The 20228-nt window shown below is 43.0% G+C and overlaps 1 protein-coding gene across 3 annotated transcripts in view; it reads right to left on the bottom strand.

Annotated features, from left to right (window-relative positions):
• TBCA (tubulin folding cofactor A) overlaps positions 1–20228 on the bottom strand; it is a 62288-nt gene that overhangs the window by 16451 nt on the left and 25609 nt on the right. For 2 of the 3 annotated variants that reach the window (XM_027829004.3, XM_037902967.2), the window contains exon 2: positions 14546–14651. In XM_027829004.3, coding sequence (XP_027684805.1) covers positions 14546–14651 — 106 coding nt within the window. Of the gene's footprint in view, positions 1–3812; positions 4002–14545; positions 14652–20228 lie in introns of those variants that run through there. The other variant, XM_037902968.2, reaches the window with a different exon arrangement.

The raw sequence follows: 20228 nt of genomic DNA, 5'->3' as shown, positions 1-20228 counted from the left end.
GAGACTAAGTGATCTAAGGCTCAATCTGGGATAGTGAGAAGATAAAAGAACCATCAGAATACACCTTCTCAAAAACTAGTATCAGAATTACTTAGGTGTGAGAGTTTTAGGCTAAGAAATTAGCTACATGAATTTAAAAAAATACACCTATTAAAGAAGGACTCCATGACCACTTGTTCTTTGCCTGTTACAAAACTGAAAATAAAGGCACTTTTGAAAGCGTGGTGTTCCTCAGCCCGATTAGAAGAGGCTATGAATTGAAGGGAGTAGGGACAAAGGCAAACATGTTTTACTGCAGGGGTGGCCAATCTGTGGCTCCGGAGCCATATGCAGCTCTTCAGACGTTAATATACGGCTCCTTGTACAGGCACCGACTCCGGGGCTGGAGCTACAGGCGCCAATTTTCCAATGTGCCAGGGGGTGCTCATTGCTCAACCCCTGGCTCTGCCACAGGCCCCACCCCCTCCCCTGAGCCCGCTGTGCCCTCCCCCCTCGCCCCCAGAGCCTCCTGCACGCCACGAAACAGCTGATGGGGAGGGAAGGGGAGGCCCTGCTGGTGGGTGGAAGGAGCTGGGGGGGAGCTGATGGGAGACTGCTGATGTATTACTGTGGCTCTTTGGCAATGTACATTGGTAAATTCTGGCTCTCTCTTAGGCTCAGGTTGGCCACCCCTGTTTTACTGTAATTGAGCTTGATAAAAATGACCTTTTCCCTAATATCAATAACCTATAAATCTACTAACTCAAATTTGTAAAACAGGTTTCCAGTTTATTAAAATGCAAATTTCTGTTTTACTGATAACTGATATGTTTTAAAAATAACATAGTTGGCCTGGAAAAGACTTGAGGCAGCAGCAGATGTAGAGATCCATTACACTAAGACGCTGGTAATTCCCCCTTTAATTGAGGAATAAATTACACAGAACACTACTTGACACTCTACTCTTGGAGAGGTGTGAAGAAAAATTTCTGGAAAGTGTTGGGATACGTTATTTTCTCAGTGCAGAGAATCAGTTTTCTTTCATGTCAGCAAATTATTTCAGAGTATGGAACCGATAGGTTTCAACCACTTATACCAAGCATTGTGTAGAATGGGAGTGGAGAGGCTGAGGGAGGACGAAAGATGATAGACACCTACTTGACTTGACTTCCTCTTCATCTAACTGCTTCAGTATTTCACACTTTGGCAACCCCTGCAGTTGCTCTAGCTGAGGACCAATCAATTGGTACATGGCAGATCATTTCAGGAAGCAGAAGCAAAAGTTTATTTTGTCCTTTCTGGAAAATGGTTTGCTGGCTAGGAGTTTTATGATAATCTGGGACTGCAGGTTTTCTTCTTTGCCAGCCGGGGAGACAGAGCTAGTGCAGAGATTTAAGAGTGCAGATGCTACTCTTGAGGGGGTAGAAGCAAAATTCATTACTAGTGCTTTCCCTGAATCCAGTCACTGGCTAATTCAATCCTCCCTTTAATTTTAGAATTAAATCATTTGTGTTATAAACACAATTCTTGCCCTTTACTTTGATAACTTCCATAAGGATGACTGGACAATGCAATCACTGCCCATAGAAAACTGTCAATCAACAGGCAGCATTTTCTACACAACAGCTCTCAAAATTTTACTTGAAAAGAATATGAATTGCCTTGGATGTAAACACTGTCACATGGGCAGACATGGCAGAAAAAAATCATAAATAAAAGGGAACCCATTTGGAAAGTGGTGCCCGTTCGGTTCTGACAAAACAAGTATTGGTCAACCACAAGGTTGGCTCAGCCTTGACAGTACTGGCTGCATACTGTCCTCCTGACCTCTTTTTTGGAGAATTATCTGTCATCTTTAGGTTTTCAGGCAGAGGGAAACTGTTGCATGATATGGAGCAAGAGCCCTCACTCAGCCCAACATATGATTTGGTTTAAAAAGTTAGCAGTCTGGTTAAAGAAAAGGCATTAGGATAAATTATGGAGATTTGGGAGATTTCCTTCAGTTTTGCAGAAGGCAGAAAGTCAGGAAAAATAAATGTCTGTTCTAAAACTGGAGTCAGAACAGAACTGGCAGGTTTCCCATATAGATACAGTCAAGTCACTACCCCATGCCTGAAAGGTCTGATAGAGCCTCTTTCTGCAGAGGAATGGTGAGCCCAACTACAAGAGAATTTCCCTTCAGCAATCGTTAATGTCAATTGTTGAATCTTCTTACTAAATGGGAGTTTCCATGTTAATGTATCCCAACTACTGCACAATTATTTTAAATCCTCAGCATAGAGAGCATAGTCTAGAATACAAAAAGGAATTTATATCTTAGACAAAGTGAAAATAAAATTCTTTAAAAAACAAACAAAAAAAGGAAGCCTTAGGAAGGATTACAATAATTTCTTATCAATAGGCTTCTTTCAAAAAGTACATTAGAAAAGAAACACAAAGCTGAAAGCAGCAAGTTTAATATCACCTGCATGTCAGGAGTATTATTCTACAGAGAAGACAGATACAAATACAGGTTGCTAGCCTTTAAAGGAGACTGATTTGTGCTCATTAGTTAAACTCTCCAAATGCACAAATGAGTGTGTCAAACCCTTTATTCGCAACTTTGTAGTTCTAATTGTCTTGATAAAAAGCCAGTTAGAATTCAGATTATTAAACAGAGGTAATCTGTTCTTAGGAGAAAACCCAAAGGATTTTGAAAGTAATCAGACTGGAATGAAACTAAAAGTTGAACCTAATCTTATTTGCGTCTGATTTATAAGGAGAGTCTGAAACTTTGCGTATTCAATCCAACATGAAATTTAAAAAAAAAACAGAAAGAAATTAGATTAAAAACCATTACTTGAGCCATTAAAAACAGAATAAGTAATATTACTTGGGAATACTCAACATTGAGCAAACATTGACTGGTTCAGACCAATATCTTTCATGTTTGAAGTCCTGTTCCACAAAATACAGCTTCAGTAACTAAAGGTATAGTTAATTCTAGTCTACCACATTTTAATTTTCAGAAATCTGCTCCTCTTTTAAGTGGTGACTAGTGACAACAAAAGGATTCTGCCTAATCCTCGAGAAACATGAGAAAGACTCAGTGCGAGACTATGAGGAGCAGAACTTGTTGGATAAAGGACATGAACACCAGCTTCTCAAAGGGCTTGTCTCCTCATGACAGTTAATCTGGAATAACTGGAAATTAATCCACTAGTACTCCCTCAAAGTGGATTAAACTAACCTGGAATAAGACATTCTTATTCCAGAAGAAGAGTATTCACACATGGAGTTAACCAGGAATAGCTTTTCCAGAATAACTCCCTATGCAGACTAACCCTGATTATTTATATTGCCTTATTTGCACATGGAGGAAACCTGCTCATTAGCAGCACTCTATGTATCTATAGCAAGTAGAATATAAATTCTGAGAAAAGGCCCTTAGATTCTGTGGTGTTAATGTAGAAATTCTGTCGTAACTTCACATAAATTAAAATGGAGGGTTTTGGAATCTGGGAGGCATGGGAGGCAGTTGGGATTGTGGGACAAGTAGTTGGATATTTCTGCTAAAATGATCAGCTAGTAAATATTTAAAACTATTAATAACACTCCTTTAGGTTTCAGAGTTACTACCCCATGGAGAGGAACCCAAGAAGATCACACCTCAGAGCTAATTCATACTGTACATAGATTCAAATAGGTATTAATATGTAGGTTTACATACTCAATTCACATTTATTTCTGCAACCATAAGGACTAGATTAAGAAAAAGTTAACGTGGCCACAGAACTATAGAATACACAAGGTCTTACCTATTAGTCCATACTGGTGGCTACGCTGGAGTGCAGAAGACTTATTATAAATCATAGAATATAAGTACTGGGTAAAGGCCTTGATTTACTAACAATTACAATGGCTAGGTTGGGGGAAACCCAAATTTGTAGAAAAACAGTTACTCGCCTTTCCACAACTGTTGTTCTTCGAGATGTGTTGTTCCGTGTGCAAGCATAAAAGGCCCCAGCCCCCTCAGTTCCTTCCTGGCGGAAAGATTCCAATAGAGATGAAGGAGAAGAATCAGAAGGAGAAGCAGGTCGTGGAATGGACACTTATAACATACCACGAAGAACAACAGTTACAGAAAAATTTGCAATAGTTTTTTCTTCCTTGAATGACTGCACGTGTATATTCTACTGTAGGCCACTCAGAAGCCATCCCAACTGGAGATGGGTTCGGAGTCTATTTGAAGAAGAACTGGAGGACCACACGTCCAAATTTAGCATTGTCTCTGTGACAGATCACATAGTGAGAAGCAAACGTGTGACATGACAACAAGGCTGCTGCTTTGCAAGTGTCTAATATGGGCACAATAGCTAGAAAAGCAGCAGAGGTCACCTTTGAACCTAAGTTGAATGACCCAACAAGCTATCCAGCAGTTTCACATTAACCAACTGGTAACACACAGTCAAATACAACTGGTTATCCTTTACATGGAAACGGGACTGCCCTTCATTCGGTCTGCAAATGCAATGAACAGCTGAGCATAAGATCTGAAAGGCTTAGTCCATTACAGATAAAATGCTAAAGCTCTTCTGACAAATTGTGCAGTTTCTCCTCCCCTTTATTACCAAGAGGATTTGAGAAGGTTGGTAAGAAAACTGCTTGGTTAATATGAACAATGGAGACCACTTTCGTGATAACACTTCGGTGAGGACGAAGGCAGATGTGTGTGTAGAAAACCATATCTGGAGGATCTGATACTAGAGCCCTCAAATCCCCCACTCTCCTAACTGATGTAGTGGCTACTGAAAATGCTGCCTTCATCAAAAGGTGCAACAGAGTGCAGGTTGCTACAGGCTCAAAGGGGGTGCGGCAGGGGGGACACCAATCAGCTTTGTTAAGACTACATTCAGGCTCTATGGTGGAATAGTGTTCTGTACCTGCAGAAACAATCTGTCTAAACCCTTTAAAAAAATCGTACAGCCATTGTGTTGGAAAAGAGAGAGGGGTTATCCCAGGTGTGTGAAATATAGCCGCTAGGTATTCTCTGATCAAGCTAATCACCAATCCTTGATGTTTGAGGGACAGAAGATAGTTCAGCACATACTGAATAGAAGAACAGGGGCCCAGATGGAAAACCTCTTCCATTTAGCCAGGTAAGTAGTTCTAGATGATGATTTCTGACTACTCAGCAACATATCTTGAACTTCTCTAGAGCAGGACTCTTCCGCCAAAGTTAACCTTGAAGCCTCTAGGGTGTCAGGTGAAGGGCTTGAAGCCTGTAGTAGAGGAGGCGGGTGTGATTCTGTGAAATCAAGTATGTGTGAAGCGGGAGCAGAGATTGACTGAGAGGTCCAAGAGCTTGGGGGGGGGGGGGCAGGGGGAAGTGTTGATGGGGCCATGCAGGAGTGATCAGTATAAGACGGGCCTTGTCCTGTTTGATCTTGCACACAACTCTGGTCAGAAAAGGATTGGGAAGAAAAAAGTATACAGCAGACCCTGATCATGGCAGTAGAAAAGCATCCAATAATGAACCTGGACTGAGTCCGGCTCAGGAACAAAACTGGTGACATATTCTGTTGTCTTTTGTTGCTACGAGATCCACTTGAGGAGACCCTCAGAGCTGGAAAATGGATCTTGCTGTGTCTGGGTGAAGGGACCACTGCTGGTGATGAATAAACAATCTGCTCAGGCAATCTGACAGTGTATTCTGAGCCCTTAGGACATGGCCTGCTTTCAGAAGTAGAGCTGCTGATGCAGAAGTCCCAAAATAGGATTGCTTCTCAGCAGAGTAGTGAGAACTGCATCCCTTCCTATTTGTTTACATAAAACAAGGCCGCTGTATTGTCGGTCAGCACTAACATGCCCCTTCCCCTGATGTAAGGAGGAATGCCATGCATGCTGATCAGATAGTCAATACACAAACATCAGGGAGCTGTAAGCTGAGATTTTGATTAGACCAGAAAACTTGCATCTGCTTGGGTCCCAAGTGAGCCCTCCCACCCAGGTCTGAGGCATCCAAGACTAAGGTAAGAGATTCTTGAAGTGGGATGAAGGGAATTCCCTTTCAGACATTGGACAGATCCGTCCACCAATCTAGGGAAGATACGATCCGATTTGGTACATGCACTAACCTATCTACGTGGTGCCTTCTTGGTGAATATATATCAGCCAACTGGCCTTAAAAGAGTCTGAAACTCAGCCTGGTGTTTTGTACTACAAAAATGCATGCTGCCATGTGCCCCAGCTGCCTTAAACAGTTTCTCACTGTGGTGAGACGATAAGCCTTAAAGTCCAGAATGAGGTTTTGTATTACATGAAACCTTGCATACAGTAGTAAGGCCCTGGCCATTTTTGAGTCCAGGACCATTCCAACAAATTCTACTTTCTGAACTGGAAACAGGACTGACTCATCCGTGTTGATCAGCAGGCAGACTGCAACGAAGGTGGTTGAGATTATGTTTATGCTGGACAACATCTGTGTCCTGGACTGATCTCTTATCAGCCAGTCATTCAGGTAAGGGAAACATGGACCTCTGAAGAATGCTGCTACCACCGCCGTACACTTTGTAAATACATGCAGGGCAGCTGAGACACCAAAGGAGATCACTGTGAACGGACAATGGAGACCGCTGACAGTGAATCTCAAATTTTCTGTGGCTCTGATGAATCGCCACATGGAAGCAAGCATGCTATAAATCAAGACCAACATACCAGTCCTCTGGCTCCACAGAAGGAATCATGGAGGCTAAAATGACCATCTGAAATGTCAATATTTTTAGGCACTTGTTTAAAGCCTTAGATCTAAAATAGGCCTGAGACATCCTTCTGCAGGTAGCATCAGGAATAAAACCCCTTTCCCCTGAACAAAAGAGGGACCTCCTCTATAGCTCTTACAAGGAGAACCAATTGTATCTCTTGCAGTAACTCTGCCTCATGAGAGAGATCTCTGAAGATTAACAGGGGGTGGGGGGCGGGGGAAATAAATTGGAGTGTATATCAGACTTCCACCACATTTAGAACCCACTCATCTGTTGTGATGTGGGCTCAAATATGACAGAAGTGAGACAGGTGGTTTGCAAAAATTAGGGAAGAAAAGGATGGCCCTCTTAGAACTGGCAGTCTGCTCTTGACCAGCCCATCAAAATGAGCTCTTGGAGAATGCTACCTGCCTTGAAGAACAGGCAGCTGCAGAAGTAGAGGGTGGTAGTAGGCATCTTTTGTAACTTCTGCTAGTTCTCCTTGGCAGGTCCTGGGCTTGTTAGGCAAATCCCTGAAAATGCTGTGGCTGGTAATGATAGAATGCCTTTTATTTCACTGAAGGGATGTGAATGCCCAGGGGTTTCAGGGATACGCTAGATTCTTTGAGTCTGTACAGAATCTCAGTTATTTTTCTGAGAAGAGCGATGGCCCTTCAAATGGGAGATCCTGAACTGTTTGTTGCGCCCCTAGAGGGAGGCCAGAAGAGCATAACCAAGACATGAGCCTCATTGTGATGGCAGAAACCATGCCAGGAGCTGCAGAATCTGCTTTGCCAAGACTTGCCTACAGAGCTGTTCTGGCAACCAACCTGTCGTCCTTGATCAATGTCTGGAACTCCTGTTTTGCATCATCTGGGCGCTTGTCCTTGAACTCAAACTGTAACCCATAAGGTGAAATCACAGCACTCCAGCAAAGCTTGCTAGTTTGCAATATGAAGCAACAACCCATCTGTGGAATAAAGTTTCCTCCCAAATAAGTCCAGCTTCTTGGCCTCTATTTTTTTGGGCTGATGCCTGGTAACCCTGTCTGTCTCTCTCTCTCTCAATGGCTGCCAATACTACGAGGAAGCCCTTAAGGTGACTAGAGTTACTTGAACGCCAGAGAGGGGACATTGTACCTCCTATCCACCTTTTTTTTTTTTTTTTTTTTTGCACAGTCAGAGGCAGGAAAGCTTGAGTCTGCCAAAGAACCTTTGTAGGCTCTAAAATAGCTCATTAGTAGGGACAGCTATTCTAGCTGGGGCTGCAGATGCCAAAATGTCCACCAGCCTGTGTGATTTTTACGGGATCTCCTCCAAGTAGATGTCCAGGGCCATAGTCATCATCCCTCAACAACTCCCGATGAGTCTTAAAATAATCAGGAGTTGGAGAAATAGGTTCCACTGCAATTGCCTCATCAGGGGATGAGAAAGAGGATGGCAACAGTACGAGGAGCTGGTCCAGTTCCTGATCCTGTCGTGGATGCTTGTGAGAAGGGTCCTGACTGTGCTTGGTGCTGGCCTTTGTATCGATGCTAGGGTGTTTGTGGCATTGATGCTCCTGATGGCCAGTAGATGAAGCCGGTTGTGGTGGATATGGGGATGCTCTTGATTGGAGGTGGGGGAAACCCCACAGGTTCCAAAAGGGTGCATGGCCCAAGGGTACTTTCAGTAAGCCCCTTGATTAAACTGAGGCTGAAATCAGGGTGGGCAGCTGCTTTACTCTTGATGGTGAGATCAGCTGGGCTAGGGCACATAGGATCCCACTTCAGGGTCTGAAGCGGCAGTCTCTTCCTGAAACCAAGGAAATGTGCTCTGGGGCATACTTTCTCTGAGTGCCCTCCTGAGACTTTAGATGAGCTCGACCTCTTGGCTTCCTCTGAAGATCCTGGGACTGAGTCTTACCTACAGTAACTCTTCTTTAGTACCAGTGATGCCAATCTCTCTCTCGATGCCAGTAATGCTGGAGGTGAGTTACTGACTGACACTCAGGTGCTCAGTACCTGGACCGAGGTCAATGTTTCAGATAGAGGATGTAGCACCAATTCCAGCAGCAGATATTTCAGTCTGGCTGCCCTGTCTTTTTTGGACCAGGGTTTAAAGTGCTTACAAATAGCACATTTGTCACTCATGTGACCCTAAGGCAGTTGGGATGAGGATCACTGTTAGGCATTGCCTTCCCACAAGAGTGGCAGGGCTTGAAACCCAGAGAGCGTGGCCTATCTCCAGTACCAAGCAGTTCCACACAAATTTATGATTTTTTTTTTTAAACTTACTATTACACTAACTACTGAACTACACCAGGGGTCGGCAACCTATGGCATGCGTGCCAAACACGGCACGTGAGCCAATTTTTAATGGCACGCTGCTATCTGCCGGACCCGGGCAGACAGCAGCGTGCACTAAAAATCCTGCCCAGCCCACTCTTTTCCGCCCCCCGCCCACTGCTCTCTCCTTGCAAGGCAGGCAAGCTTCCCCCTCCCCCTGCCTCTTCCCTCAGTGTGCTGGGTTCCTGCCCCTCCTTCTCTCCCTCCCTGTGGCTGATCAGCTGATGGTCCTTGCTACCGACGGGGAGAGGTAAAAGCGGAGCCACAGCGTGCTTCAGGGACCTTGGGGAAGGGGATGGAATCAAGGCATATCCCCTCCAACCCCCTGCGGTGAGCCGTTCAGGGCAGGGGGCTGGGAGCACCCCCATGACCCCAGCCCACACCTCCTGCACCCCCCTCACACCCCAGCCCCATGCTCTGACCCCTGCACCCCACTCCACAATCCCAGCCCTGACTCTGGCACTCCCCACACATACCCAGCCCCCTGCCCTGACTCCTGCACCCTCCTCACACACCCCCAGCCCCCTGCCCTGACTCCTGCACCCTCCTCACACATACCCAGCTCCCCCACACCCCATGCCCTGACTCTTGCACCCCCCACATCCCCACTCCCACCCTGAGCACCAAACTGGAGCTCCTGCACGCGCACACACACACACAGCCCCACCCCATTCCCACCTGCACCCCTTGCACCAAATGGGAGCTGCTCAGGTAAGCACTCCACACTCAAACCTCCTGCCCCAACCCTGAGCCCCCTCCCTCATTCTAGCTCCTGGCCGGATCCTGCACCCCAACCCCCAGCCTGCTCCTTCACCCCCAGCCCTGTTCTCAGTGCACTCCCACCCTCACCTCAGTGCAGAGAGAGGAAGAGAATGGCTAGAACCAGGGAGAAGGTAGGTACCTATTCTATGTGGACAGGGCCGGGACTCCAGACCATCAGTGGGCTGAGCGGGGCCGGCAGCCAGGACCCTGGCTGGCAGGAGCTGGCGGACGGAACCCCAGACTGACAGCGGGCTGAGCAGCAGCGGGCTGAGCCACTCAGCCCACTGCCGGTCTGGGGTCCCGGCCGCCGGCCCCGTTGACAGTCTGGGGTTCTGGCTGCCAGTCCCTTGCCAGCCGGAGTCCTGGCTGCAGGCCCCGCTCAGCCCGTGGCCGGCCTAGGTGAACGGAACCCCAGGCTGGCAAAGGGCTGAGCGGGCCGGCGGTGTAAGATCAGCATTTTAATTTAATTTTAAATGAAGCTTCTTAAATATTTTGAAAACCCTGTTTACTTTACATACGACAATAGTTTAGTTATACAATATATAGACTTAGAGAGAGAGACCTTCTAAAAAGTGTTAAAATGTATTATTGGGACGCGAAACCTTAAATTAAAGTGAATAAATGAAGACTTGGCACACCACTTCTGAAAGGTTGCTGACCCCTGAATTACACTAACTATACAGGACTACAATGAGCACTGTTTAAATGCCTGACTAAAGACTTGCGGAAGCAAGGAAAGGGAGCTCCAACAACTGTCACAGGCAATAGGAAGGAACTGAGTGGCACCTTGACCCTTTATGCCTGTGCACAAGGCAGCAGAGGGCACTTATGCCTCCCAAATGGGGACCACTAAGTGAAAACTCTTCAACAACTGTACACTGGAGTGCACGGACACCTACAGTGTAATGATCATGGGCAATCACTCAAAGAAGAACTACAGTTTTTAATCCCTTTTAAAAAAAAGCACTGGAGTCCACTGTGCTGTTTTGCTAGAACAGATGAGATTTTTTGTGGCATTTTGCAAAGATTTTATTTGTAGTTTACACTTGATAAATTAATTCCGAGTTGTAACATTTTCCTGCCTGATGATAATCTTAAACTCATAAATCTTGTGGGAATCAGAAGTGTAGGACTGAAAGGGACTTCAGTAGGTCATCTAGTCCAGACCCCTGCACTCAAGGTAGGAAAGCTCAATCAATTAAAAAAAAAAAAAAAAAAAACAATTTAGTATGAAATCTGCTTTTGGAAAAAGCTATTAGGCAAACATATTTTGGCTTAGGATATGGTGACTTGGATGCTTGAAGCATAAAAGTTATACAAGCCTTTCTTTATTCCATAGTATTTTCTCAGTTTTCCCTCTTGGTTTATCACATTTTTCTGGCAGTATGATTTGGGTCAGGTACAATTCTTTATTTAAACTGGTGGAAAATCTTCAAACTCTAACCTGCATCTATATTTTCTTGAGAAAAAAAATATAGCAAAGTATGATGATAAAAACAAAACCATCTTTAAAGGGGTAGAGAGAATTTCAATTTTTTTCCCCAAAGGGGACTGGGGATGGATGAAGATATGGAGCTTTTCACTTCTGAAACAGTGTGTCAATTCACAGCCCATTCGGGTAAGGAGTGAGCTAGAACTGTTAATATATTATGTCTTTTGGGGACCCTATGTGAAGTGAGTTGAGGACATCAGCCTAATTAGTTAGTAGATGGGTGTCTATATCACTAAAGCTGTTACAACTAATATTCCTGCTGGTACACAGTGAAGAGGACAAGGGTTGATAATTCATAGCTGAGGTACACTGATTGAGAGCATTAGGAGGTAGTTTGCAGTGCCATTGCTTAGGATGTACCAATGACATATAAACAAGGACTTCAGGCCCAGAACCTTGGCTGAGGTGCACTGGGTACAACAGTGGCCCTTTGTGCTCCCATAATCATGGGGCAACACTTCACTGATCTACTGCCCGGCTGCAGGACAGCAATCTGAAGGCTACTGTAATTTACGCCAGCTGCCAACAACCCCGAAGAGTTGCTACTGGAGCCATGGATCACGAGGCTTCAGAGGAAGCCCCAAACCATACTTCCTCCACCAGCAGCCAAAAGAAGGGTGACAGGAAACATGAAGGTGGCACACAACCCCCTAAATATTGTTCCCTACAGGGGGAGATCCTACAGGCTCCAGATCCACCATATTTATATCCACTTTGTGCTGGTGGATTGGTGCAAAGTGATGAAGCACAGCCCAAGATTAGTGTCTCAGTCTCCTGATCTGTCAATTCAGCATGTTTCACCAACACTCACTTAAAAATAGAAATTTCTTCAGGCACTCATGTGCATTGTTAGATAATCTGTGTTTCATTGCAAAGTCACAGCTAAAAGATTTACTAGTAAGTGGCTTTACTTGTAAGTGGTTTTCCTCTATTCCAGTTTCTCCCTTAAAAAAATTATAGTGATAATTATTATATTATATTACCTGATCAGAGTTCCCAGAACTGGATTTCCTACCCTAGTTAATATACTATAGACTAGCTAAAACTTTAGTTTTACTTCACACAACTGGATCTAGTATCTAAACTATTTCTGTAATGCTATTCTACCATCACTGAAAGATACAGAAGCTTATGTATAAATATTAAAGATAGAACTAAATTCTCAATTTATTATAGTTAAATAGTTAATGCCAATTCTTAACAACGATATAACTAAATAGAATTTTCTTGAAGTCTTTTTAAATATGTAAATCCCATCCCATATATATTCTGGAACAAGTTTTCCACTACTAGAAGTATCCTGAAATTAAGGGACTAGTGGAACACGCAAGCACACTCACTCTGCTCAGCATCCTAGTCTTTCAGAACTTAAAAATTCCTTGCACTCTGGAAATTGTCAGAGCTGCGAGCATATACCAAAAAAGAACACTAAAGCAGCTGTGTGAAGATGTCATCTGAGGAATCAAATTGCAGCCATTTTCATAGTGTACTGAGAGCCTTAGAAGTTATGTCTACACAGCTTCTGGGTGCAGGTCTTGCAGCCTGGATCAAAAGGCCTGTGTTATTTGGGTTCATCACACTAGTGTGCGAAAAACAGCAATATGGATTTTAGGGCTTGGGCTGGAGCTCAGGTTCTGAAACCCTGGGAGCAGAGTGGGCTTCAGAGCTCAATCCCAAACATCAAAGCAAGGTCTCCACAGCTATTTTTAGCACGCTACCTTAAGTTCCTCAAGCACAAGTCTTTTGACCCAGGCTGCAAGACTCGCTCCCAGAAGCTGTGCAGAGATACCCACAGAGCGAATGGAGGCCATCCATTTAAAAACTGTTGTCACTGGCTCCTCAGAAGACATCCTCAAAGTACTGCTTTACCATTCTCTTTACTGCAATAGCTTCAAAGGCTATTATTGTCAATTATGACAATTTCTTAAGAGTAGGTGAGGAAATTCCTTGGTGCTCTCAAATAATCTGATGAATTGGGACACTGAGCATCGGGATTGCATTCACTAGTTCCAATTAGTGTCAATGAATCTTTAAAGAAATTATTCTCATTTCTATTTCAGTAGAGCCTAAAAACCACAATCAGTGATCAGAGGCAGTGAGATTATACTTCTGTAAAGTGGTATGAGTAAATGGTGCAATGCCCTCCAAATTCTAAATATTTCTTTTAAATAACCTGGAAAGGAGAAAAACCACACAGAGTTGGGCTTGTGCCATTTATGATTAATAAAGGCAGCGAGAAGGGAGATTTTGTTGGTTTTTAAATATTTTTTTCTGCTTGTTTTTTGTTACATTAGACACTCAAGGTCTCATTTATTCTTCCATTTGTCCAGGAAGACAAAGGATAACTGGAGAACTGTTATTTTATAACACCAGAGACAATGCAAGTGAAGCCTGATTAAGACTGAAAGTGATTTTAATTCAGACTGTTTAAAGGTTGGGGTTTTTTTTGTGTGTGTGTGAATATCTATTGAAAAGCAAATACTTAAGAAATGCTTGGGAAAAAAAAAACCTGTTAACAATTCAACACATTCAGTTAGAAGCTGAGAAAGATCAGTCCATACTGAATATCCCAGGGGCTCCCAAAAAAAACAAACTCTGTATTCCTATTATTTCTAAAGTAAAAGCAAGCAGAAAAAAATTCCACATTTTAAAACAAAACAAATCAGCCGGCCTTAATTCATAGGACCAAAAAAAAAAAAAAAAAAAGGGGGGGGGGGGACGCCTTAATTCATAGGCCAACATAGCTACCACCGCTTGGTTAGGTGGTTTATTATGTCGACGGCAGACCTCTCTTCCGTCAGCATACAGAGGCTACACGAGTGATCTGACAGTGGCGCAGCTACATTGGTACAGCTGTGCCGCTGGAAGATCACTAGCATAGACGTGCCATTGGTTTACCTAAATTATTCAGAAAGCAGAAGGTAAGAAAACCCTCCTCAGACTCCATCCTGAGCATTCCTGCAAGGTATGGAGCACCCTCAACTCAAAGATGAGGAGGCTTATCATTTCACAGGAACAATTAGTACCTTGCAGGATTGAGCTCCTTGTGAGTCAACAGTTCTGGAAAGAGCAACATATTTAAAAATGCAAAGAATTGTGTACATTTGTATACTGCCCTTTTTATATTTAAGATAACTTTTAGTATAATGTTCATATCAGCGGAGCTTGGAAAAAGCTGAGAGATTCTTTCATTAAGAGTCACTTTCAAATTTCCCCCTTTATAAGTTATAATGCTTTAAATATATTTTTTATTTTAGAACATACCTGCTTTTTAATTCCATAATCATCACTTGCTTCTGCTTTCATTCTTTCAATTTTTTCTTCTTGCTGTTTTGCTTCTTTTTCATACATAACTTTCTCTTTTGCCAACCTGAAAACAAATCAAATGATTTTGTTTATACACTAAAAAAGCAAGATTAAGCTGTATAATTGGAAAATGACATCATACCCAACAAAAATAAAAATACAGCAGCCCTTCAAGAGGCTGCTGTCTAGTTTTATAAAAGTTAAATTCTTGACCTTTTAACGAAGGATCTAAACACAAGTGGATAATAGAGAGTACATCTATTTTACTTCTGGTTTTATATTAAATATCATGGATTATTTCAACCAATATTCACTTAAAAAGACATTCTGCTACTCTGTTTCAAATATTCGACAAACAAAACGAAGTAGTAAATTCCTCGCTGCCACATGCTTTACTGATAGAGGAGAAACACTTGTGGTCTGCAATGAAGGATTCCAAGTCACAAAAGACAACTGCTCAGATTCAAGTCACGTGGCTTTTGAGTACAGATATGTTACACAAGGCAAAGAGTAAGAAGCTATGTTTGAATCTCAAAGATCATACCTTTTCAGAACAGCCCAAGAAACAATTTTAAAAAATTACTAACCTGTTCTATAATTATTGTTCTTTGAGATGCATTGTATATCCATTCCACTTTAGGTGTATGCACGCTGTGCACCAGAGTCGGAAATTTTCCCCTTAGCAGTATCTTTTGGAGTGGCACATACACCCTTTGCTGACAGTACAAGAAGGGTGCAAACTGACTTCCCTCAGTTCCTTCTTACCTGAGAGACTCCTATATAGAGGGGAAGGAGGAGGGTCATAGAATGGACACATGCAACACATCTCCAAGAACAACAGTTACAGAACAAGTTGTGACAGTTTTTTCTTCAAATGATTGAACATATCCATTCCACTTCAGGTGACTCACAACCAGTTCAAACCAGACGTGGGTTTCAGAGTCTACCTGAACAAGAGCTGAAGGACTTCTTGTCCGAACCTGACATTGTCTCTGGAATGCTGAGAGGTGTCATGAAGAGTTGTAAATGTATGCACCAATGACCAAGCTGCAGCCCTACAACCGTCTGTTATTGGCTCTTGAGCTAAAAAAAGGTGCAGAAGTTGCTTGAGATCTTGCCAAGCGTGCTACCATCCTGCTTGGCAGGGTTACGTTGGCAATGTCATAACACATACATATGCAGGAAGAAATCCATGACAAGCTCCTCTGTGTTAGGATGAAGGGCCTTACAGTCTCGTTTGCAACTGCTACAAACAGCTGGTATGACTATCTAAACTGGTGGTCCCCAAGCTTTTTACCTTGTGCCCCCCCCCCCCCCCCCCCCCCGCCCCTTACCCGTCTGTCCCATCTCCCTGAGAGCTGGGCTGCGGCCAACAGCCCGGGTCAAGACCGGAGCTGGGTGGTGCTCCCTGCGCACCCCTGTGGGGGCTGGACCGGGCCCCAGTCATGTCCTGTCCCCCCCCCCCCCAACATTCTTCTGTATCCCCCTGGGGGGCACACCCCACAGTTTGGGGACCTCTGATCTCAAAAATCTGGTTCTGTCCAAGTAAAAAGCTAATGCCCTTTTGACATCCAAGGCATGGAGTCTCTCCATCCTTTTGAGAAAGGGGTTTAGGAAAGAAAGTCAATAAGTATATTCCTTGATTGAGGTGGAATTCTGACACTACTTTAGTCACAAATTTCAGATGTGGACAAAGTAAACTTTGTCCTTATAAAAGACTGCATAAGGAGACCTCTACCAGAGCAAGGATATGGGTCTCTGGTTCACCACAGGACCATAGCTGGATACCAGCAGTAGGAGCCTCTGGAGGAAGGTGAGTGATGCCTTCTATCCCTGGAGCAAGGGGCATAGGAACATAGGAACAACTTAGAGCAATCGTTCTCAACCTATTTACCACCGTGCGCCGCATCCAACACCACCTGTATGGCCTTGAGGATGTCACATGGGCCACAGCTCTGCGCTGATTGGGCCACAGATTGAAAACCACTGCCTCAGAGGAAGAATCAGGGTCACCTGACCAGAGATGCACTGTACCATAAGGTGTCGAGGTTCGATGGAGTGTCTCCAGAGAGGTCTGTACCAGTGACAGTATACTGGTTTTTACGTCTGGAAGGCACCAGGCGAGGATTCAGTGGACACGGAGCTGAGGGTTTGACCTTACTTGTAGGTATGTCGACAAAGTCTGAGGATCAATCAGTACTGGACAACTTGTCTCCTATGCTGCTGGAGAATCTGGTACCAAGAGACTTAACAGGTCTTGCACCGCAGCATATGCCTCCGGCGTCATCAGTACCAAAAGGTTCTCCTGCTGCTGCCGCCGCATTCAGTGAGTCAGTACCACTGTGAGTGTAGGCCTCAATGATACAGGCACTGGTGCTAGAGTCAAAAACCCTGAGTGAGACAAAGTCAGTACCAGGGAGCATCTCTTCCCAGAGGATACTCTGCCCTGCTCTCCAGTTTGCTAGCTGATAGACAGTACTGGGGACCTCAATCTTTTGAAAGAGGTTGGCTCCTTTGAGGCATGCTGTCTGTGCTTCTTCCTCGCCACTGGAAAAGTGGAAATGCTGCAATCTTAAGATGTGCGCTAACTGGCGTAGAAGTACTCGGTGCCCGCCCTGAGTGGGACCGTTCAGACACTGGACACAAGGCGGCCTCATGAGAAGGAGACAAAGACTCACCTTCCTATCCTTTTTGATCCAGGACTTGAAATATCTACAGATGTGACCCTCATGCGGCATTTGGAATGACGGTTACTTGCTGGCATAGACTTGCAGCAGATGGAAAGGCTTAAAGCCTGGAGGCTGAGCATGACTCAGTACTGAGGGTCAGCACTCAGAACAAGCACAAACTGACAATCTAAGCAAAACTAAACAAAATAACTAAAGGTCTAACTAACTATTGAGGGGTACACTAATTATATATAGTTATATATATTCTTGAGAAAGACAGAACACACACTGACTACCGATCATGGGCAGTCAGAGGGAACTGAGGAGAACTACGGGCCACCCTTTATACCACTGCACAGCAGCATGAGGCAGCTGAGGATACCACTAAGGGGAAAAAAGTCTCCTACTCTGGTGCACTGGGCATGCCCACACCTGAAGCAGAATGGACATGTTCAATTACTCAAAGAACTGTAATTCTCATTTTAATGTAGATAATACTTTGACAGTGTAATCACCTCCACTATTTAGATTAGGAGTTCAGACTTTGACAGTATGAGCCATATATTAATACAGAGATGTCTTGCACATGTCCTGTCTTCCTTGCACAATTGTGCAACCTTCTCCCTTCCCTGTGGTAATTACAGCAATGCCTTATATGGAAAAGGAAATTCAGAAAGTATCTTATATTTTATCCTCTTTTAATGCAATTTGGTAGGTGCAAGCAGGAGGAACAAGACTGCATGACCAGCCAATTCTTCAATTCAAGAATCTCTTCTAGATCATAGTTACATTTCACACCACAGTACTTAAGTGAGTAGATGTAATTCCACACATAAAATTTCACCACGAAATTATTATTACAAAGTCAACTTCCCAAGCACAGCATCTCCATAGTATCAAGGTTCTTAAAGTGTTTGCTCCAAAGGGTCTTCTGCAAACTCAGAATCCCAGAACTAGTATGTATCATGGTAAGTAGTAGACCCATAATTTTACCTTTAACTAGCACCAGCATATTGGAAATTTTCTTAAAAATCTGCTTTTTCAAAGGGGGAAGAGACTCATTTTTAGCCTTAACACTGGACCCAGATTTGGAAACTGGATGCTCTTTGATATAATCCCCCTTTTCCAGAAAACTATTAAGATCACCTCAAGTAAATTCAAGTCTAGCAACTATAGCACTGAAGATTCCAGTTTAATAGAATTCCTTTTCGTTTGCGATATGTTCTCTACATAAAACAACACAGTGTGCCGGCAAAAATTATGTACCACAAACTCCCATTAGCACCAGTAAATACAGTAAAAGCTTGACTTTTCTGGCTGGCCAGCTGGCTGCTCAAAGCTGGCTATTATTGAGCAAATTCAGACACCAACTGCTCAGGTTTACCGTATGATTCTATTATGATGACCAAAGAAGAGAAGGATTTGTATGGATACTAGAGATTTGAACAACACGTACTGAGCTTTTTCTGGTATAGAAACTTCATTAAAACCCACACCGTTAGCCAACATTAATGTACTGACCAAAGTTTCCATTATATATACTTCACCTCTATTACTTTCTCAAAATAGTGACTGCTAAAAATAATGTTAGGGGAAAGATGAAAGGTGGTAAACTGAATGGCCTGATAGGGTCACAATGTTCCCTCTAATTTGACAGGCCGTGTGTGCAAAAAATTTATTCTGTGCAAATTATGTGGTGTTTCGCCATGTGCACAGGGTTTAGGATCTGTGTGTGCGCGCACATGCGCACAGCTTAGAAGGAACAGTGGTCACAAATACTTTGGAGTAGCAGTAAACCTTTCTAAAGATCAGTTCTGGACCTGGCATCAGCAAGAAAAAGTACGATTTTATAAAGAACTGGATAACTTTACAATCAGGATGGAATGCTTTAGGTCATGGCAAAAATATTCTTTTGTTTGTTAAGTTCCCCCCAAAAGTTAATTTTTCAAACAGAGATAGTTGACTTTTGAATTACTGTACCCAAATTCTTATTTATAGGTTGTCTGATGTAATATTTAAACTTATTAAAATGAAATGTCTAAGCATTATTCTTATAATTAAACTCAACTGCATCATTAAAACGAACATTTCAGAATTTGTTTGTATCAGCTAAAAACAGCTACCTTAAGCTTATTATATATGAAAACATAAGTGACAATCAACTAATGTTTATATTCATAAAACAACTCTAGGATCAATGACTTCACAAACGATAGCCATACAGGCCCTCTCTTGGCAAATAAAAAGGTTTGTTTCTCCAATCACATAAACACAACAGTGTTGGTTTAACACAATTGAAAAACCCCTGGAAGCTCACTAAGGTGCAAGCTAAACACATCAGAAGCAGGGCTTGCTGGCCATGTTGTAGGTAAAGCTCCTCCCTAGGAAATAAAAATAAGTTTAAAAACCCCACATCCACTTTGGAACTTGCTTACAAGTTTATATGTCACCAATATTAAAACAGTGGTTTAAACTGTGATAAACATTACTGCCTTATAAAAGATAGAAGAAAGACTGGACACACATTTTTCAGAATTTACACATTTTTGAACAGACTGTTCAGTGTGAAGAAAGTATTTTATAAGTTACAGCTATTAGAGCTGGCAAGTACTTTGTGCCTTATTTACCCTATCTCATGAACTGTGGTAAGAAGATAAGCATCCCCAAGTATATGGCTGATGAAAGGATATTTACATATTATAAATGTTTGTACAATTACAGTATACTATGCCAAAATACCAAAAGAATTTACTGTACTAAGTAAACACAGTCTGCACTTCTGAAAATAACCATTCAACCACCACTCCTTACGACCAAAAAGACAGGACCATACGTTATAGCCCAGCTTAAGAAAAGGATACCAACAAAATAAATATAGTAAGCGACATTTTTCAAGCCTAGATGTTCATAATGTTAGCTCCTAAATCTACATGTAGACACCTATTTCTGTTTAAGCGTTAAACGTGGATTTA

Source organism: Chelonia mydas, chromosome 5 (genome assembly GCF_015237465.2).
Source record: "Chelonia mydas isolate rCheMyd1 chromosome 5, rCheMyd1.pri.v2, whole genome shotgun sequence".
In the NCBI taxonomy this organism is placed as follows: Eukaryota; Metazoa; Chordata; order Testudines; family Cheloniidae; genus Chelonia; species Chelonia mydas.
Note: the sequence above shows the minus strand (reverse complement) of the source record. Positions and strands in the feature narration are given on the sequence as shown.